The 22413-nt window shown below is 48.7% G+C and overlaps 1 protein-coding gene across 3 annotated transcripts in view; it reads right to left on the bottom strand.

Moving 5' to 3' along the window:
• HIF3A (hypoxia inducible factor 3 subunit alpha) overlaps positions 1-2707 on the bottom strand; it is a 31557-nt gene extending 28850 nt beyond the window's left edge. For 2 of the 3 annotated variants that reach the window (XM_086353246.1, XM_086353249.1), the window contains exon 1: positions 2613-2707. In XM_086353246.1, the coding sequence (XP_086209372.1) occupies positions 2613-2638 (26 nt within the window). In that variant the 5' untranslated portion in view covers positions 2639-2707. Of the gene's footprint in view, positions 1-1205; positions 1306-2612 lie in introns of those variants that run through there. The other variant, XM_086353247.1, reaches the window with a different exon arrangement.
• Positions 2708-22413: the final 19706 nt, after the last annotated feature.

Here is a 22413-nt window from a genome sequence, read left to right as displayed (position 1 = left end):
AGAGACCCCATTAAGTCCCTTCAACAACCCTAAGCACCTGGAAAAGTGATCTCCCTTTTACAGAGTCAGAAACTGAGTCTCCAAGCAATTGCATTATCAGCCCAAGTCACCAAGCTGGTAATCCCAGGGCCCTCCACCAATGCGCAGCTATGCTCAACGCTTCTGTTAATCCAACCACGCATTTGCTTTTGCCCAGAATCCTGTCTGACTTGAACACAGTTTATTGCCCACCTAAGGTCTGTCCCATCACCACTCATCATCCAGATCTGGTGCAGGAAACGGGAAGTAGAACCCTCATTTTCCAGGCTATGAAACTGAGGCTCAGAGAGCAGCCTGCTGGCATAAAGCCACACAGCCAGGAAGCTGGTGAGCTACGATTTGAACCCTGACTTTGGGGCCTGGGCTTTTAAGTGACATGCCTTGGTGGGCATGCCACCCAAGGGACCCCTGTCCGGCCCCTCCACCGCCCAGTGGACCCCTGTCCTTTCCCCTGCTCCCACCCCTGCTGCCTCCGGATTTCCCCAGCTGGCCCCATGCCCAGCCCTGGTCCAGCCCCTTGGCACTCTGCCCAGGTTGAGACGTGCAGCTGGAGCCCTGCCACCCTTCCTCTGTGTTCCAGCAGAGAACAGGGGGTGGAGCCAGACTGGGAGGCCCCAGGGTAAGGCCTGGGATGGGGACTAGGGCCTGGTGCCCCCCCACACACACCAGGAGAGGGAGAAGCCCACTTCTTCCCTGCCCTGAAGAACTTGCCCCTGAGAGCAAAGGCACAGAGAAAGTGGGGACACTGGCCCCACATTCGGGGCTGCTCCTGTGCCTCTCCAGACAATCGACTGGGTATTGGGGGTCTTGCAAAAAGTATAGAAGATCTGGGGGGCCTTAGGCTGAATCCATGCAAGGATCCTCTTGGCACTGCCCTGAGGTGGCCTGAAAAGGCCAGAGGCAGGGTTTGGGTTGGAGAAGGGACTTGGGGAAAGGGGTTGGGGGAGTCTCTCTACTCCTGACTCTGCGCATTCCCAAGGACCTGGTAATCAGTGGGGTGCCTGTACCCCAAGTCCTATGTTCTCTGGGAACCCTCTGACCTGGGAGACACCCAGGGCCAAGTGCCCATCGGGGCTTCCCGAGAATCACCCTTGCCTGGGGTGGGATGGCAGTTAGCCAGAGCTGGAAGAGGGGGAAGCAGTAAGGGAGTATGGGGGCCCACTCACCATCACCCAGACCCTCTTTGGCCCAAATGCCATCCTAGGGGTGCAGGAGGGGATGGAGCGTGGCCGGGATCCGGGTGCAAGTTATGAGTGGGTGGTGCGCAGGCTCAGATGACACCAAAGGAAAGGGCTGTCCTTAGATGCGGAGGGGGGGAGCGCCCCCAGCTCAGCCAAGAGGGGCCCCCACCCAGTCAGGAGGGGCTGGGCCAGGGCTGGCCCAGAAAGGGTGGGATAGAGTTTCCCTGGCAGGCCCAGAGCCAGAGACTGGAATAGAATTGCAGGGGGGAGTATAGGTGAGGGGGGGAGGGATGTGAAAACATGAGGGTGTAGACAGATCCAATCAGACCTGTGAAGCCAGGGAGGAGGGAAGGGGGTGAGGCTTCCTGGACGCCTCAGATTGGACGGGAGAAATCAAGGGCTTGAGATACTTTCCGGGGTCCCATGAAAACATGGCCAGACAGGACCCCTGGCTGTGGACCCAGAACACCAGTTCCCTGTGCTGCCCAGCAGATCTGCACCTGTTGGGAAGGGAACACAGAAACCCACTCCGTGCCCAGGATGACCTAGCTGGCCGCTGCGGCAGGGGGCGCACCCATCACAGCTCGCACTGAAGCAGGCACAGCACCCTCTCTGGGGTCTTCCCAAATAAGGCTTGGGTGCTGCTTCCCACTGTCACAGGAATTGGGTGGGGTTGGAGGAGTCAGATAAGAGGCTAGACTTTGGGAAGTGGGTCAGGCTGTTTTCCTATTATTAAAGGGATGACCCTACCTTTCACAAGAATACAAGAAAAGCCCTTGGGAAGGGTCCCCCAGGTGGCTTCTGAAAGGTGACCGCCTCTGCCTATTTCTAGGCAACCCAAGGTTTGGGAAACAGTATCAGGGAGGGTCCAGTTATGGAGGTTCTCTCTTGAATCAACAGCTGACTCCCAATTCTAAGGGATTCCTTTTATCTGGGAAGGCTCAATTCGGGGCTGTCCCGTATCTCCTAGGACCCCAGGGGTCTTGTGTCAAAGAACAACCTCAATTCTGGGGGCTCGGAGGCCAGAAAAGTTACTCTGAAGAAGGAAAATGCCTCCCGCAGAAGCCCGGGAACTGCTCAAGTGCAACCACCCCAATTCCGTGGGGACCCCGAGTTTCACCCCTAATCAGAAAGGGAAGCGAACCCAGAGCAGCAGGAAATCGGGGATCAAGACCCCAAAGTCGCTCCTGGCTAGAGGGGCGTGGCAGCCTGGACTTGGGGAAATGCCCCCACCCCTGCGATCCCCTAGGGTGGAAAGTGCGGCGGGGATGTGCCTGCAACCGCGCGTCCGAGGGCGTCCTAGGCTTGCACCCGCTCCTTCCCCACCCGGCTCAGGGGTCGCTGGAAGAAGAACCCCCAATTCTCATCACTCCTGCCCGCGAAGCCCAGTACCTTGCGCGCTGTAGTCCCAGCGCCATGACTCTCCAGTCGCAGCTCCGGAGCCCTTCGAGGCCCCTAGCCCCCTCCCCTGCCCCGCGAGCCCCCTCCTCAGCCCCTCCTCCCGCCTCGCGGTTGGCTGTCCCGCGCCCTGCCCGCGGCCCTGATTGGCTGATCGGTCTGTCACTTCCAAGAAAGAGGCGGGACCAGAGACTGAGCCTTAGAACGCCAGGCGTGTGTGTGTGCAGGAGGCGGGTACCGAGGAATACACACACACACCCCGCCACACCCCTTGCCGCGGACTTCTAGGCAGTGTCACCCGCACTGTGCACAGTCGGCGGGCCTCTCCTTCTGGCCCAGTCTATCCCGCCAAGTTCCGACACCGACACTCTTCTGAACCCACCTAGTTCACTCTGTCCCTCACACCCCAGCCCCCACCCTCTAACTCCCACCCCCGGCTCACCCCTCCACTTTCTACCCCCAGATGGGCCCCTCCGACTTCCAATCCCACCCCCTCCAGTGGCCCAGCCCTGCCTCTGGAGTCGCCCAGCTCCGCCTACTCTGTCTCGTCTTCCCTACCCACCGAGCCCCCGGCTTTTCCTTTTCGCCCCCAACTCCCGACCCCACCCACCCCAGTTCTACAGTCCCTCCACTTCTGTACCGCACCGTTCCCTCTCAGTTCCCTGTCCCTTCCTTCCACCCTCTCATCCCTCCATCTCGCTCCCATGCTCCCTGGTCCGCGCTCCTCTGGTCTGGCACCCCTCAGTCCCCAATCCCGCCTCCTTGCCTCTCGAACTCCCTTTGCAGGTTCTCGCTGGTGAGTGATTAAGTTTATGTCAGGTAAATTTCAAAACTCAATCACACCCACTTTTCAGAAGAGCGGAGAAGTTGTAGCTGTCTACCAGTGAAGGAAGTAAGACGGTAGAGACGCGAGGTCACCGAGGAGTGTTACAATTGACTAAGATGGGTGTTAATCCACCGCAGGTCAATATTCTGGATACAGCTTTGGGCAAAGAAAAGGACACTATAGCAGAAGTCTGTGGATTTTGCCCACCCTAGTATCCCATTCAGTTTTCTTTTGGGGAACTTCTTCTCTCTTCTTTATTTATTTATTAATAAATAAAGCACTTTTACTTATTTATGTATTTGGCTGCACCAGGTCTTAGTTGCAGCACATGGGATCTTTAGTTGCAACATACTAACTCTTAGTTTCAGCATGTAGGATATAGTTCCCTGACCAGAGACCAAACCCAAGCCCACATGCATTGGGAGTGCAGAGGTTCAGCCACTGGACCACCAGGGAAGTCCCTCAGTCTATTTAATTTGAACAGGACTGGCCATAACCCTCCCATCACCAGCTCCAGCGACTGGTGATAGCTTGGTTTAGTCACTAAGTCATGTCAGACTCTTGCAACCCCACGGACTGTAGCCCACCAGATTCCTCTGTCCATGGGATTTCCCAGGCAAGAATACTGAAGAGGGTTGCCGTTTCCTCCTCCAAGGGATCATCTCGACCCAGGGATCGAACCCAGGTCTCCTGCATTGGCAGTTGGATTCTTTACCACTTAGCCACCAGGGACTAGACCTAGCCAGTTTATTCTGTTTCTCAAATCACAGTGATTAGTTCAGAGAAGGTATGTGACCTAACCTAGCATAGTGACAACCAGCCCTGAGACATTTGCTGCAACTATCATGAAAGATGTTCTCTTTCTCCTGGAGTTGCCAAGCTAGTGGGATGTGAGCTTGGAGCTTATGGAGCTCTGTTGCTGAGAAAGTCTTTATGAGCTGAATGTCAATGCAGAGGAAAGCAGAAATGAAAGTTTGTGAAAGATAGTCTTGACACTAGCACTTAGGTGCCTGGATTTGGCTACACCTGAACACCATTTTAATCTTGGAACCATTATGGGGTTTTTGGTGGTTGCTGTTGTTGTTAAATATTGTTTTATTTATTTACTCTGTGCTTAGATTAGTTGAGTTGATGTCAGCTGCTTACCCTCCAAAGAATCTTGATAAACTGAGGGACTGTGTCCTAAATCTCAGGAGAGAGATGTGTGAATGTGAAGCCAAATCTAGAAAAGGCTGCAGGAGAATCAGTGTCCTGTTCAAGGAAGCAGGGGTTATCCAACTCACAGCAGAAAGCCAAGCTGAGGACTTATGGTGTCCAAGGAAAACTAGCATATGTTAAACAAAAATTAAAACAGGACTAAATCCTATGTACATAGATGTGCCAGGCATCTATGATCTAGGTTAACAATAAACTTCACTTGGTTGTTCCTGGCAGCAAAAGCAATACAGGAAATGTGTTTGTTGAAATAGTTTCTAACTTTTGCTAAAAGGATATGTTTGGGGGACTTCCCTGGTGGTCCAGTGGCTAAGACTCTGTGCTCCCAAAGCAGGGGTCCTGAATTCAATCCCTGGTCAGGGAAACAAATCCCATGTGCTGCAAATAAGCTTTCACATGCTGCAATAAAAAGATCCTGCATGCCACAGCTTAGATCAAAGATCCATATGCTGCAACTAAGACATGATGTAGTCAAATAAATTGATTAATTTTTTTTAAAGGAGTGAACTTTTTTTTTTTTTTTTGCCTGAGTTGCAAGGCTTATGGGATCGATCCTACCTAGTTTGCTGACCAGGGATCAAACCCAGGCCCCTGGCAAGGGAAGCTGAAATGATCTGATGCTCCCTCACTCACCTGCCTGGTGGTTGATGCTGCCTGTCACCTAGAACCTCCCCTGGGGACTGTGCCTGGAGCATCTACATGTGGGCCTTCCATGCGGCTGCTTGGGCTTCCTCCCATCATGGCCGCCAAGTCCCAGTGGAGAGGAAGAGTGAGCGAGAACACTCACAGAAACCATGCCTCCTTTATGACCTAGCCTTGGAAGTCATGCAGCGTCACTTCCCTCTCATTCCTTTCGACAGGCAATCACAAAAAATACTGCCTAGTGGAGGGAAAGAGACTCCACATCTTGATGGGAAAGATCAAGCTTCCACAGGGAAGAACGTGTGGAACTGGAAACATTACTGCAGCTATTTTGGGGAAATATCTTTTTTACAGAACATTATCTTTTTACATTGTCTTTTTTACAGAACATTATCTTTTTACATTATCTTTTTTACAGAACATTACCTTGGAGTTCTGCCTACAAGCAGTGCCATGGAGGTGGAGTCTTAGGCTTTGGGATATTGGAGGTAAAAATGCTTATTTTATCAACAGGGAAATAGGGTTCAGCAACAAAACCCCAGAACCATGAACATTCCCAGTCTGACAAGTCAGCATTCCTGGCTAGTTTTCTGTACATCTGCTTGGGCATTTTACTTGCTGATGTTCACTTCTGTATGACTCACTCTCCCTGCTGTCAAAGACTGGGGGGAATAGCTCCTAACCGTTCTACAGGCGTCACCTCTTGTGATCTAAATCTTTTTAAAATTTTTAAACATACTTATTTATTTGGCTGCACCTGGTCTTAGTTGTGGCAGGTGAGATCTAGTTCCCTGAGCAGGGATCAGACTCGGGCCCCCTGCATTAGGAGCTCTGAGTCTTAACTGCCCGACCACCAGGGAAGTCCCATCTTGTGATTTGATTTTGTCTCAGCTCTCCCCTTCCCTGACTCTGACTCTTAATAATATGGGCTTATAAAAATCAGCTGGCATTCCTGGAACACTGCCAGGAGCAGAAAATCCCTCCAAACTCGAGCCAAGCCAACCTGGAAGCAGACGATGGATTAAATAGTATGAGTCCTAAGTGTTATGCACCGGCTCTATGCCAAGTGCAATTCCTGCTCTTACTGGAACATCAGGACAGCTCCATTAGGTGGGCTCCATTATTTTCCTGCTGATCAGTGGTTATGATCCATGGTTCTATAGCCAGCCTGCTTGGGTTCAAATTTTTACTCCATCACTTGCCAGCTGTGTGAGCTTGGGCATGTTGCTCCGTGACTGAGTCATTTCTGTAAAATGCTTTTAGTTTAAAAAAAAAAAAAAAACCAAACCCTGAAGTAGATCAGACTGTTGTTTCCAAATCTTCACTCCCCTGCCAGTCAAAGGGCTCCATTCTGGAGGGTGAACAGGCATAGCTCAGACAAGCATGGTCACTACCTACATGTCCACATGCATACATGTCCATGTGCATTTTGATGTCACACACATAGGTGTCGTGTAACAGGCTGCCATTAACACACGAGTCAGTAGCAACACATGGATTCTGACAAATGCTCGTGCTAGCACATACCATGATCGAGATCTATGTCTTGGCCTTGTTGTTTAGTCGCTAAGTTGTGTCCTACGACTCTTTTGCCACCCCATGGACTGCAGCCCGCCAGGCTCCTCTGCCCATGGGATTTCCCAGGCAAGAATGTTGGAGTGGGTTGCTGTTTCCTTCTCTAGGGGATCTCCCCAACCCTGGGATGGAAACCGAGTCTCTTGCGTTGGCAGGCGGATTCTTTACAGCTGAGCCACCAGGGGAGCCCGTCTTGGCCTTAGGCATACCTTGATGTTAGCCTGCTTGTTGCTGCTGGCACGTGGATGCATGTTGATGCACACCCAGATAAGTGACGCATGTAGGTATCTGGGTTCTGTAACAACAGCACCTGTCATCCATAAGACACGTGAAACTCACACGCACGACTATAAGCCACACGCATCTAAAAATCTCTTGCATCACATGGTTCTCTGCAAAGACTTTGATGTGTATGTTGGTGTAAACGCAGGAAACCACCCCGCCACGGGGGTGATAGGTACAGTGACCCAAGTCCCCCTGCGCAAGTGCTCAGCGCTTTGGCACTCCCTGCAGTGAAACCTCTGGTTAGACTCTGGAAGCCAGGACGCCCCTCCCCAGTTCTCGAAGTCCCCCTGCTCCCTGGTACATCCCTCCTTCGTGGTTCAGTGAGCAAGTCTCAGCACTTGGACCCATCCTAGGAGATGTGTGTAAATCTGTAAGTCTTCTGACATTTGGTGGCCCGGGAATCCAGATTGTTGCGATGCACTGTGCAGCTTGGACCAGAAGGGGTTTCCTGGGTTCCTGCTCGAATGGGATGCAAGAAGAATCTCTTAACGACCATCTTAGGCTACAGAGGCTCCCATTTTTACCTATAGCCGGCAAGAATTTTGCATATATATTAAAATATATCAACAACCTCAGATATGTAGATGATGCCATGCTAATGGCAGAAAGCAAAAAGGACCCGAAGAGCCTCTTGATGAGGGTGAAAGAGGAGAGTGAAAAAGCTGGCTTAAAACTCAACATTCTGAAAACAAAGATCATGGCATCCGGTCCCATCACTTCATGGCAAATAGAAGGGGGAAAGTGGAAAGAATGACAAGTTTTCTTTTCTTGGGCTCCAAAATCACTGTGGACGGCGACTGCAGTCGTGAAATTAAAAGACGTTTGCTCCTTGGAAGGAAAGCTGTGACAAACCTAGACAGTATATTAAAAAGCAGAGGCCTCACTTTGCAGACATGGTTTGTATAGGCAAAGGTATGGTTTTTCCAATAGTCCTGTACATATGTGAGAGTTGGACCTTTATTTTTGGGGGCTCCAAAATCCCTGCAGATGGTGACTGCAGCCATGAAATTAAGACGCTTGATCCTTGGAAGGAAAGTTATGACCAACCTAGACAGCATATTAAGCAGAGACATTACTTTGCCAACAAAGGTCCATCTAGTCAAGGCTATGGTATTTCCAGTAGTCATGTATGGATGTGAGAGTTGGACTGTGAAGAAGGCTGAGTACCAAAGAATTGATGCTTTTGAACTGTGATGTTGGAGAAGACTCTTGAGAGTCCCTTGGACTGCAAGGAGATCCAACCAGTCCATCCTAAAGGAAATTAGTCTTGAATATTCATTGGAAGGACTGATGCTGAAGTTGAAACTCCAATACTTTGGCCATCTGATGCGAGGAACTGACTCATTTGAAAAGACCGTGATGCTGGGGAAGACTGAAGGCAGGAGGAGAAGGGTCAATAGAGGATGAGATGGCTGGATGGCATCACTGACTCGATCGACATGAGTCTGAGTAAACTCTGGGAGTTGGTGATGGACAGGGAAGCCTGGAGTGCTGCAGTCCGTGGGGTCACAAAGAGTCAGACACGACTGAGCGACTGAACTGAATTGAATATGCTCATCATATTAGAGAAGCATAGCACTGACATTCCCTGTCTTTAGGGTATTTGAGTGCTAGACAAATTAGCCAGTCGCTCTATTTTTTCTTCTCTCTTAATAGATATATGAATGTTTTCATTTAGCCCTTATATCAAAATGTTGTCTATCAAGAAAGATAGACATTTGACTGGATTTTGTCTTATTCACTTTAAATCTAAACTTATTAGTCATCGAAAGCAGGGACATCCGGCCCTGTAATGTCTGAGAACATCAACCTAATGGATCACTTCCTATTTATCATAAATTATAGACTCACCATCAGTCATCCCCAATTCTGAGATCCAAAGAGCTCTGAAAAGGAGAGCGTGCCATTGAGTGCACTTGATGGCAAAGGCTGGCCCCACGTGGGCTACTTTGGTAATCTATACTTATCCTACTGTGGTGTAAACAGCCCACATTTCACTGCGGGAATATTGATCTGTTTGCTTCCAGGAGTCACCCTGAACCCAAGTGGGCTGGCCTCATACATGTCACGTATACAAACCGCCTTTCTAAAAATCAAACACCTCCTTCATTCTTAAACACACATGCTTAGTAAAGGACTGCCGAGCTTAGTTTTCTTTTGGTTCTTTTCTAAACTGTAGATATCTTGCCATCATTTTAAAATGGATTTTATTTTTGGTTGCGCTGGGGTCTTTGTTTCTGGGTGGGCTTTCCCTAGTTGCGGAGCACAGGTTCTAGGTGGACGGGTTTCGGTAGTTGCAGCGTGTGGGCGCAGGAGTTTCGGCTCTCAGGCTCTAGAGCATGGGCTTAAATGCTCCACGACACGTGGGATCTTCCTGCACCGGGGATTTAACCCGGGTCCCTGGCATTGGCAGGCAGCTTCTTATCCAGTGCACCACCTGGGAAGTCCTACCATAATTTTTAATTAGACATTATAGGTACAGATGAGTTAGTCCGTGCATGAATTTCATTTCCTGGTAATAAAAGGAATATATTTTAAAATCTATTATTTTTAAAGGGGGTACTGGATTGAATAGATTTTATATCTATTATTACAGTCAATTGAAATTATATCACTAAGCCAGTGATTCCCAAAATATGGTCTGCAGACCCCTGGGAGTCTCTGAGCTCCTTTCATGAGCTCTGCAGGATCAAAACTACTTGCATCAGAATACTAAGATGTGTTACTCTTTTAAAAATTTATTTGAAAAAAAAAAAAAAAACTTTATTTGGCTGTGCCAGGTCTTAGCAGCATGTGGGAGTCTAGTTGCCTGACCAGAGTTCAAACTCAGGTCCCCTGTATTGGGAGTGTGGAGCCTTAGCCACTGGATCACCAGGGAAGTCCCCTGGCCTTATGCTACTTCCCGCTATAAGGTAAAGTTTTCCAGAGGCTATGTGATACTTGATTATGTCATTGGTCTGATATTAACGTGCAGTGTATTTATCACTGCTACTTTCCAATCAATAAATAAATCTTTAAAAAATTTATCAGTTTAGGGGCTTCCCTGGTCATCCCGTGACTGGGACTCTGTGCTCCCAGTGCAGTATAGGGGCCCCGGGTTCAACTCCTGGTTGGGGAACTAGATCCCACTTGTCACACTGAGACCCAGTGCAGCCTAATAAATAAATAAGAATGTTTAAGAATGATCAGCTTAGATTCATATATGGTAAATTGGAAGAGCTGTCCTGTAGTGTGCTGATGCCAGCTCTTACTGGCTCGGGAGAGTGAACTGTTTAATTTCTGATCGTATGTGCCAATTGTTAAATCTTTGGTAGCATGAAATGAGCCCTGGTTTGGAGAATTTACACCACAGAGACATTATATCACGGATTTTTTTTTTTTTCAGAGAGCTGGATGAACATCACACCATATTGTATATTACCCACACAAACAAAGACTCTTCAGGATCCTGGAGATTTCCCAGGCAATCCAGTGTTTAAGATTCCCATGCTCCCAATGCAGGGGGCACCCATTTGATCCCTGATCAGGGAACTGAAATCCTGCATATTGCCCAGTGTAGCTAAAATAAACAAATAAAGAGATGTTGTAAAAATGATTCTTCTTTCCTCAATAGTTTTTAAGAATATAAAGGCATTCTGAGACCAAATCATATTAGAACCAGTCCTCTCAGATCAGATCAAACGAAAAAGCGATCAAGCCCTAATCTAAGCCTGACGCGCCCCCTGGTGGATGTGATGATATACACACCCAAACATACACACCTAAAAAGTGTGTGTGTGTCTGCTTGGTTGTGAAATAGCAATGTACAGGTAAAGATCACACTGATAACGTATTTTAACGCTTTCCATTTATTTTTACAACTGTATTTATTATCTTTGGACGCTCTGGGTCTTCCTTGTGGTGCGCGTGCGTCTCGTTGCTGTGGTGTCTCTAGTTGCAGAGCACGTGCTGTAGGGTGCGCGGGTTTCAGTGGTTGCAGCTCGTGAGCTTTGTAGTTTCAGCTCCCAGGCTCAATAGTTGCCGCCCCCGGGCTTAGTTGCTCCGTGGCCGTGGGATCTTCCTGGACCAGGGATCCAACCCATGGTTCCTGCATTGGCAGGCAGATTCTTAACCACTGGACCACCAGGGAAATTCGGTCTTCACTCTTTTGAAGCTTACAGGCCAGTTATTTTGTAGAACATCCCTTGTTTTGGGGTTGTCTGATGTTTGCTCATCATTCACTCCAGCATACATATCTCTGGTAGGAACACTACAGAAGGGATTGTTTTCTTATTGTGTCCTTTCCTGGGACACATGATTCTGATTTATATCATTATCCATGAAATTAACTTTCATTACTTTTAATGATTTGAGCCTGTCAATATCTCTTGTTCTTGTATTGTTTAGTCGCTAAGTTGTGTCTGACTCTTTTGTGACCCCATGAGCTGTAGCCCACCAGGCTCCTCTGTCCATGGGATTTCCCAGGCAAGAATACTGGAGTGGATTGCCACTTCCTTCTCCAGGGGATCTTCCTGACCTGGGGATGGAACCTGTGTCTTCTGCACTGACAGGCAGATTCTTTACCGCTGAGCCACCAGGGAAGCCCACCAGGGAAGAATGCTGCTGAGTCACTTCAGTCGTGTTGGACTCTGTGCGACCCCATGGATGGCAGCCCATCAGGCTTCCCCCGTCCCTGGGATTCCCCAGGCAAGAACACTGGAGTGGGTTGCCATTTCCTTCTCCAATGCATGAAAGTGAAAAGTGAAAGTGAAGTCGTTCAGTCGTGTCCGACCCTCAGCGACCCCATGGACTGCAGCCTACCAGGCTCCTCCGTCCATGGGATTCTCCAGGCAAGAGTACTGGAGTGGGGTGCCCCTTGTGTATAATAATGGCACTTTTCCCGCTGTGTTCTGTGCATCCACCAGGTGGCGCATAGCATTCCTTCAAATTACAGTGTCGACAGCCATTCATCGCCCATACTGCTTAGATCCATCCATCCACGAGTCACAAAAATAGTAATCATGTAATCCTGCCCTTTATCCCAACCTTTTTTTGTTTGGATTACTTCTATGAAGAAAAAAATTCTTTCTCCACTAATTGTATGTCCTGAGGTCCAAGTCTTATGTGAAAGGCAAAACAAATACTTGATTTTTTTTTTTTTTTTTTGACCAATTCTCATAATACTGACCTGGTTCCCTGATCCTGTAACAGGAAGAGGGCTTGTCCTTTTCTTTCCTGTCCATGGAGGGAAAAAGTGTTAGAAGACAAAGTTCAACTGAGTTCATTTTAAAGATCTTATTGGTTTTATTCAAATACTCATGAGTTGGGTAGTATCCAGTTTAGCAGATGGAGAAGGGTACCGGGTGCTGTCATAAATCCTGTCTGTTCTCATAAGAGACACAAGTCCTTTACACCCCAAAGGCATAAGAGCTGTCAGTATAGATATTAACCTTCATTCCTCCGCCCTTAAGGCAATTCGAATGAAAGTCATTCATTCACCTTTCTGAACTCATTTATCAGGACCTACTATGGGGCTTCCCTGGTGGCACAGTGGTAGAGAATCCACCAGCCAGTGCAGGAGATGCTGGTTCAATCCCTGGGTTGGGAAGATTCCCTGGAGAAGGAAATGGCAACCCACTCCAGTATTCTTGCCTGGAGAATCCCATGAACAGAGGAGCCTGGGGGGCTACAGTCCACGGGGTCCCAAAAGAGTCAGACATGACTGAGTGACTGAGCACAGCATCAGATCAGATCAGATCAGTTGCTCAGTCGTGTCCGACTCTTTGCGACCCCATGAATCGAAGCACGCCAGGCCTCCCTGTCCATCACCAACTCCTGGAGTTCACTGAGACTCACGTCCATCGAGTCAGTGATGCCATCCAGCCATCTCATCCTCTGTCGTCCCCTTCTCCTCCTGCCCCCAATCCCTCCCAACGTCAGAGTCTTTTCCAAAGAGTCAACTCTTCGCATGAGGTGGCCAAAGTACTGGAGTTTCAGCTTCAGCATCATTCCCTCCAAAGAAATCCCAGGGCTGATCTCCTTCAGAATGGACTCGTTGGATCTCCTTGCAGTCCAAGGGACTCTCAAGAGTCTTCTCCAACACCACAGTTCAAAAGCATCAATTCTTCGGCACTCAGCCTTCTTCACAGTCCAACTCTCACATCCATACATGACCACAGGAAAAACCATAGCCTTGACTAGATAGACCTTTATTGGCAAAGTAATGTCTCTGCTTTTGAATATGCTATCTAGGTTGGTCATAACTTTCCTTCCAAGGAGTAAGCGTCTTTTAATTTCATGGCTGCAGTCACCATCTGCAGTGATTTTGGAGCCCAGAAAAATAAAGTCTGACACTGTTTCCACTGTTTCCCCATCTATTTCCCATGAAGTGATGGGACTGGATGCCATGATCTTCGTTTTCTGAATGTTGAACTTTAAGCCAACTTTTTCACTCTCCACTTTCACTTTCATCAAGAGGCTTTTGAGTTCCTCTTCACTTTCTGCCATAAGGGTGGTGTCATCTGCATATCTGAGGTTATTGATATTTCTCCCGGCAATCTTGATTCCAACTTGTGTTTCTCCCAGTCCAGCGTTTCTCATGATGTACTCTGCATATAAGTTAAATAAACAGGGTGACAATATACAGCATTGACCAACTCCTTTTCCTATTCGGAACCAGTCTGTTGTTCCATGTCCAGTTCTAACTGTTGCTTCCTGACCTGCATACAAATTTCTCAAGAGGCAGATCAGGTGGTCTGGTATTCCCATCTCTTTCAGAATTTTCCACAGTTTATTGTGATCCACACAGTCAAAGGCTTTGGCAGAGTCAATAAAGCAGAAATCGATGTTTTTCTGGAACTCTCTTGCTTTTTCCATGATCCAGCGAATGTTGGCAATTTGATCTCTGGTTCCTCTGCCTTTTCTAAAACCAGCTTGAACATCAGGAAGTTCATGGTTCACATATTGCTGAAGCCTGGCTTGGAGAATTTTGAGCATTACTTTACTATCGTGTGAGATGAGTGCAATTGTGCGGTAGTTTGAGCATTCTTTGGCATTGCCTTTCTTTGGCACTGCCTTACTTTGGGATTGGAGCACAGCATAGGGCTTACTATTCAAGCGGTTGTGTTGATTACAGGTAGGGTGTCCCGCCTAGAAAATCCCGTACTCTTCTTGGAGCTAAGAACATTGGACATGAAAAGTAAGATCAACTTGGAGAAGAGGGATTTCTGATCAATCTAATCTAGGACAAGATAATAATCTAATATGGCGGCACCATTTGGGGATGTCCAATCAGGGGGTAAAGGAAGCAGGGCATCAGGGTTAAGGTTTGACAGGGGTGTATGGTGATGTGAGCGGCAGACAGTAGGTCTGTAGAGACATGAGAGGTTCTGTGTGTTCTCATTAAACAATTGGTCTTCACAGCCTGAGGGACTCAAAACCAAATCATAGATGGCATAGAAGTTTGGGAGTTGCACACACCGCACGTAAGGAGCATGTGCTCAAGGACAGGAATCCCTCCCTCAGAAGCACGAATTCTGCTTCTAAAAATATGAACTGGTTGACATCATGAATTACTAGAGAAATGCAACTATAATGAGGTACCACCTCACACTGCTCAGAATGGCCATGATTTAGTCTAAAAACAATAAATCCTGGAGAGGGTGTGGGGAAAAGGGAACCCTTCTACACTGTTGGTGGGAATGTAAGCTGGTGCAGCCACTATGGAAAACAGCATGGAGGTTCCTCCGAAAATGAAAAATAGAACTACCATATGATCCAGCAGTCGCACTCCTGGGCATATATATTCAGAGAAGACTACAATTCAAAAAGATGCAGGCACCCCTCTGTTCATAGCAGCACTATTCGCGATAGCCAAGAAATGGAAGCTATCTAAATGCCCATCAGGGGATGAAGGGATAAAGACGTGGCGCATACATACAATGGAGTACTACTCAGCCGTAAAATGGAATGAAATCATGCCACTTGCAGCAACATGGATGCAGCTAGAGATTATGGTACAAAGTGAAATAAATCAGAAAGAGAAACACAAATACTGTGTGATATCACTTATACGTGGAGTCTAAAATTCGACACAAAGGAACCTATTTACATAACAGAAACAGACTCAGACGTGTGGTTGCTAAGTGGGAGAGGGGGCTGCGGAGGGATGGAATGGAGTTTGTGATCAACAGATGCAAACTGGTATATACAGACTGGACAAGCAACAGAGTCCTGCTGTAAATCACAGGGAAACATTCAATATCCTGTAATCAACCATCATGGGAAAGAATATATATGTGTGTGAATCACTTTGCTGTACAGCAGAAATCAACACAACATTGTAAATCAACTCTACTGCAATAAAAATGATTAAAAATAGAAAATATACGGAAAAAAAAAGAAGGAAATTTCTGGGTCATACATTGACACACAAACAGAAGTATTCAAAGGCCTTTGTAAGTCCTAAAAGCCAGGTGCCTTTCTCTGGGTCATGCTCCTCTCCCCAGTTTCTCCTCCTGCATATCTGACACTCTCTCTGTCCTCATGTAAGGCCACCTCCTGTAAGTTTCCTGGGAGACGTTCTCTGTGGCCAGATAAAAACAACAGTAGATGCTGCCAGGAGGACGATTTAGTCCATTCATTCTTGGGGCAAAGGGAAATCCAGCGAGGAAGCAGGTGAAACGGGAACTGAGCATCATCCTGGCTTCCACATCCAGGAGCCCGGCTCTGCCATCCTGGACTTGGAGCTGGGGGAAGGACATGGCGGGGCTTATTCAGGGGTGGCTGTGACCAGGGCCGGCCTGCCTTTCCCAGATGGGCTGGGCCAGCGGGGTTGGAGGCTCTTGGAGGGATTCAGGGGGCCTGGGGACTGTTCCAGCCTGTATCACCGACCAGCATGGGACCTCACCTCAGTATCTTGCTTGAATCCAGGGATCAGGTTGAGAGAATTCAATAAATGGCCAATTGATTTCATATTTACCGTCCAGAAACCCAGCATCTTTTACACACAGCAGAGGCAGAGTCCCAACAGCTGAGCTAGCTTCCGTTCAGCATCCTCACAAAGCTGGGCTCAGGAGCAGAAGTCAGAGCCATCCGCACACAGAGAGGGTGGGCACCCAGGTGGGCAAGAGGCAGGAGACAGATGGACAGTGTGAACAGCTGGAGTTGGTTCCCTGTGAGCAGAAACTCGACAGCAGCAGGAGCAAGAGAGTAGCAGGGCCCTGCCCAGATAAGAGACAAAAGACCTCGTGTTCCTCATCCTCAAAGTCAATAACACATGGGCAGAAAGGCCAAAAGGGAGGGGGTGTCACCTATTAGTAAGTGATGTCCTCCTACCCACAGCCATTTTCACCAGAATCCGCATTGGCTAAGAGATGCACGTGAACACACGGGAGCAAGATGATTGGCCAAAGGAGACCCGGGAGAAACGCCCCACACTAGTGATTCAGACCACCCTGAGGGTGCAGCTGTCTTTGAGCCCTCCCACCTGTCTATCCACACACACTCTTAACTCCTCTCAGTAAACACGCGACTTGCTTCACATCTCTCTCTCTCTATGTGGAAATTTATTTCTACACAGCTGATGGTCCTGGGCCTTGTCACTGACCCCTGGTCCCTGGTGGGCTAGTGGTTGGGATTTGGTGCTCTCGTTGCGGTGGTCGGGTAAACTCCGGGACTTGGTGGTGGACAGGGAGGCCTGGCGTGCTGCAGTCCATGGGGTCGCGAAGAGTCGGACACGACTGAGTGACTGAACTGAACTGAACTGACTCCAGTCTCGGGCGGGGAACTGAAATCCTGCCTCAAGCCGCTGCAGATCAGGCAGAAGGAGGTGGGGGGTCTCTGAGGGAGCTGGCAGTGGCATTGGATAGTGCCACGTGTAATGGCTTTTACGACACTCGAGAAGGAACAGAAGCAGGATGCCAGCCCGAAGCCTCATCCCTGTCGAATCAGGGCTCTCAGAGTCCATCGAGCCCTGGCCTGGCCCCCCGCTGCCCTCCCAACAGCACAGCCTCTGAGTCTCCCCTGCGATGTCGGGGTCCCCCTCCTCTGTCCCACCGCAGGGCCTGACTCAGCGGCCCTGAGACACTAGACTCCAGGCTGGGGCGTGGGGGGCTGGGCTCCTCCCTCCTCAGTGATGCTAGCCTCGCTGGCCTCCGCGCGGGGCTCCTCTCCCTCACCTCCGCTGGGATCCGGGTCTGGCCTCACGCCCCTTTCTGATCGCGCTAACCAGGTTTGCATTGCTCCAGGAAACTCCTGGTAACACTGAGGACCAAAGAGAGGAACCCCTTCATGGGAACACGACATGACGGGGCAGGTAAGTTAGGGATTCTCAGGAAAAGAGGAGGCGATTCCCCCAAACCTTCCCTATTCCCAAGTGTAATAACAACTGTGTGTAGTGACTTACGGAGGGAAATAGATATTACATCATTATGCGGCTCACATACAGCCACAGAGAAAAGTGCATGAACCAACATAGCAGAGGACTCTGCTCAGAGCATTTTCTCTGCTGTTCTAGTCTATTCTTATTCACGGAAAACATTAATACTGTTTATGCCCAAGTGAACCGGTTTTACATCCTACCCAAAACTGTCCCAGTTTTTCTTAACTGAGTCCGTCAGGTCTCAGTTGCGGCGCGTAGGATCTTCGTTGCGTTCCATGAGATCTTCCGCGGCAGCCACACGGACTCTCTAGTTGCGGCGTGTGGGCTCAGGAGTTGTGGCCCTGGGGCTTAGTTGCTCCCAAGTATGTGGGATCTTAGTTCCCCAACCAGCGATCAAACCTGATTCCCTACCTTACAAAGCGGATTCTTTTTTAAAAAATAATTTTATGTATTTATTTTTGGCTGTGCTGGGTCTTCGCTGCTGCGCGGGCTTTTTCCTAGTTGCAGAGAGCCTGGAGCACTCTCTAGGTGTGGTGCAGGGGCTTCTCAATGCGGTGGATTGTCTTGTTGCAGAGCAGTTTCCAGGGCATGCGGATTTCAGCAGTTGCAGTTCGTGGCAACAACTTAGTAGTTGCTCCTCCCAGGCTCTAGAGCATAGGCTCAATAGTTGTGGCGCTCAGGCTTAGTTGCTCTGTGGCATGTGGGATCTTCCCGGATCAGGAATTGAACCCCGGGTCTCCTACATTGGTAGGTGGATTCTTTACCGCTACCCCATCAGGGAAGTCCCTACCCCAATCTCTTCCTTGGGAAATAGAGTTCCCTGTTCACTTTGAAATGAACTAATCACACCTGAAACTAACACCACATGGTAAATCGATGATACTTCAATTAACATTTAAAAATTAAATTTTAAAAATGTTAATGAAAAAAAGTTAAAAGTTTCTAGTTCAGAGGTGTTGTTACAGGTCATCTCTGGGGGGGGGGGGGGTCTGACATGAATTCAACACTTGCAGCCCTGCCAGAGATGAGTCGGATCCCATTCACTGTAAAAGTCCTATTTGTCATCATTTATCATTTGAGTAGCTTTTTTTTTCTGTCGTTGTGACTGCTGCTTCTGCTGATTCACAATATCGGAAGGAGGAAGGGATCTGGCCTGACCATCAGGTGTGGTAAGTGGTCGCCTGTGTTACATGGAGCAGAGACCAGCCTGTGACAATGACATCTGCAGGGAGAATAAATAGTATGATCAAATATCAAAAGTTGGGGCCCTCTGGCCCTGGGGAGTCCCGGTCTCACCTCCTAACGAGCACGCTGCATACCTGACATTGTTTCAGAAAATATGTTCCACCAAGTTCCTGCCCGCTCCCTAGTAGGGGATCCCTGAGGCCAGATGGCGATAAAATTTCCTACAACCCAGGAGGAAGTTCAATCTTTTTACACTCAGGTACTGAGGGGAAGTCCCTGACTCTGCAGATTACTGGTACATTCCAGAAGCACTGCTGGGGTTTGTTCAGGAATCCCTGAACGCAGGGCCTCCTCGCAGTTTCCCAGGGGCTGGGCTTGAGGCTGATGGAGTTTCCCTGGTTGGTATTTGGGGTGTCTGGGACCAGTCTGGACTGTGTCTCTGACCTGCAGTGGGGCCTTATGCCAGGGTCTTCCTTACTTCCAGGGAACTGAGGTGAGAGATAACAACCAATGAGGCTTCCAGCATCTCTTGTTTCCCATGGTTTTCTGAGCATCCTTTGCCAGTGGGAGTACCTAAGACCATGGTGGTGATGAGGCAGCCGTGGTTCCTATCTTCCCAGAGCTCTGAGTCCAGTAGAGATCCCAGACTCATCCCCAGGTGACAGGCAACTTGTTTGGGGACTGTTGCTGTTTTTTAAAATGTAATTCATTTTATTTTTTAGTGCACTGGATCTTCGCTGCTGCCTGGACTTTCCTCTACTTGTGACGAGCGGGGGCTACTCTCCAGTTTCGGTGCGTGCCCTTCTCATTGCAGTGGCGTCTCTCGTTGTGGGGCACGGGCTCTAGGGCTTGCAGGCTCAGCAGATGTGGCACTCGGGCTCAGTTGCCTTGAGGTACATGGGATCTTAGATTCCAGACCAGAGATCAAACCTGTGTCCCCTGCATTGGCAGGTGAATTCTTAACCACTGGACCATCAGGGAAGTCCCAGTGTTTGGGGACTGTGGATGTGGGCTTTCAGTTGCCTCTGCTGCCCTCTGGGCCGATGACTGCCCAGGAATGGTCCTGGATGACAGAACAACACTCAGGCACCGCTGTATTTAAAATAGTGCTTATGTTTCCCCTAAACAACAGCAACAGGCCTCACCCAAGTAGGTTCAGTGCCATGTGAAGCGAGTATGAACAGTGACTTTGACTTTGTTCTTGGGTCCAGGAGCTGGGGTCAGAGTGAGGTTTGTTTGTTTTTTTAAATTTTTATTTGTTTTGGGTTGTGCTGGGTCTCTGTTCCTGTGCCAGCATTTCTCTTGTTGCAGAGCCCTAGCTCTAGGGCACTTGGGTTCAGTAGTTGAGACTTGCTGGCCCCTGAGCAGAGGCTCAATAGTTGCAGCCCACGGGTTCAGTTGCTCCCAGGCATGTGGAATCTTCCCGGATCAGAGACGGAACCGTGTCTACTGCATTAGCAGGTGGATTCTTTACCACTGAGCCACCAGAGAAGCTCCACAGTGAGGTTCTTGAATATGGGCTGGGGTCGAGGGTTTGACTTTCCTTCTGCCCCCAAGAAAAGGAGAGCATGGTCTCCCCAGAAATGCCTTGGAGGTGAAGCTCAAAAGCTGTCAGAGTCACACAAATATAGAGAACAGACTTGGGAGTTTGGGGTTACCAGATGCAAACTCGCACATACAGGATGGATAAGCAACAAGGTCCTGCTGTATAGCACAGGGAACTATATCCAATATCCTGCGATAAATCATAATGGAAAAAATATGAAAAAAAATGTTTATATATGTACAATGAATCACTTGGCTGTACAGCAGAAATGAACACAACATTGCAAATCAACTATACTTCAACAAAATAAAATAAAAATAAAAAGCTGCTTGGACTTCCCTGGTGGCTCAGTAGTAAAGAATCTGCCTGCCAATGCAGGAGACACAAGTTCGATCCCTGGATCACGAAGATCCCACAGGCCATGGAGCAACTAAGCCCGGGTGCCGCAATTATTGAGCCTGTGCTCTGGAGCTGGGAATCACAACTACAGAAGCCCTCCCAGGTTAGAGCCTGGGCTCCGAAACAGGAGAAGACACCGCAGTGAGAAGCCTGAGCACTGAAACTAGAGAGTAACCCCCGCTCGCCACAGCTAGAGAGGGGCCCACGCAGCAACAAAGAACCCAGCCCAACGAATAAATAAATAAAATCTTTTTTTTTTTTTAAAGCTGTCAGAGTCAAACATGAGAAACTGGGCCCTCCTCTCATGCAAGGTATTGCCTATAAATGGTCTATTTGGCCCTTTGAAAAAAGCGTAGAAGTTCAAACCCAGGGCTCTCTGACTCCAAAGCCTCAACATTTTGGGGGCTGGTGTCCTCCATGTCTATGGAGCCCTGGTCGGGCCCCCCACAGCCTCTCTGAGTACAGCCTCTCAGACCCACCCCTGCTGCCCTGATTTCCTCCCACTTGTCCACCCAGGAACTGACTCAGCCACCCGGAGAGACCAGGCTCTGAACTCCGGATGCCGGCAGGAGTGGCCCCTCAGTCTGAGAGACGCCAACTCCAAGCCCGCCCTGGGCAATTGGCTTCTCTTGGGAACTGGCCCGTGTCCACACCAACCTCAACCCTCCTTTTGGTAGAAACACCACGCTAGGTGCCAAGCCTACCAGGCTGGGTGCCAAACACCTGGGGTGGACGACGTGAGAGCTGAGCCCATTTTTCCGAAAGACACAGCGGGACAGCAGATCGCCGGAACTTTGGAAAGCAGCAGGCAAGCCTGTGCCTGGAGATTTCTGATCTCTTGTGTGTTTATTAATCTCTGTATGTGACTCACTGGGAAAAATAGATATTACTTCCTTTAGTTACACACAGTCCAAAAATATGTGATTACCAAGTATTTGTGAAGATTCTCTGCCATGCACACTCTCCTATCTTCCATGAATTTTGTCTTCATTTTAAAAGCTTTTTAGCTTTCCTGGTGGCCCAGTGAATAAGAATGCGCCTGCCAATGCAGACGACACAAGTTCGATCCCTGGTCTGGGAAGATCCCACATATCATGGGACAATTAAGCCTGTTCACCACAGCTACTGAACCTGCGCTCTAGAGCCCATGTGCCGCAACTATGGAGCCCAGGTGCCCAAACTACCGAAGCTCGAACACCGTAGAGCCTGCACACTGTACCTACCGTGGGCCTAGAGCCACCGCAGTGAGACACCCACATGCTGCAGAGAAGAGTAGCCCCGCTTGCCACAACTAAAGAAACAGCCCACGCAGTAGTGAAGCCCAGCACAACCAAAAGTAAATAATAAAATAAAAATTATCTTTTAAAAAGCCCTAAATGGAAGAGTTAAAACTAGCAAAGTCTTAGAGAAAACAACGGAGTAAGTGTTGTTTCGGATTTGAAAATCGTTTCTTAGATATGACACCAAAAGCAAAGAGGCAAAGGGAAAAAAAAACATACAGGCTATATTGGACTTTCAAAAAAGTTTAAACTTCTGTGTATCAAAGGATACTGTCGAGAAAGTGAAAATGCAACTCACAGAATAGGAGAAAATATTTGCAAATCACAAATCTAATAAAGATCTGAAAGGTAATCTCTAGAATACATTCAGACTTGTAACTGAAAATCAAGGGCTTTCCTGGTGGCTCAGTGGTAAAGAATCCACCTGCCAATGCAGGAGACACAGGTTTGATCCCTAGTCTCGGAAGATCCCACTGCCTTGG

This window comes from Bos grunniens, chromosome 18 (assembly GCF_055505025.1).
Source record: "Bos grunniens cultivar Pamir isolate PY7600 chromosome 18, Bosgru_T2T1.0, whole genome shotgun sequence".
Classification (NCBI taxonomy): Eukaryota; Metazoa; Chordata; class Mammalia; order Artiodactyla; family Bovidae; genus Bos; species Bos grunniens.
The sequence above is the reverse complement of the archived record's forward strand: the minus strand, read 5'-3'. Positions and strand labels throughout refer to the sequence as shown.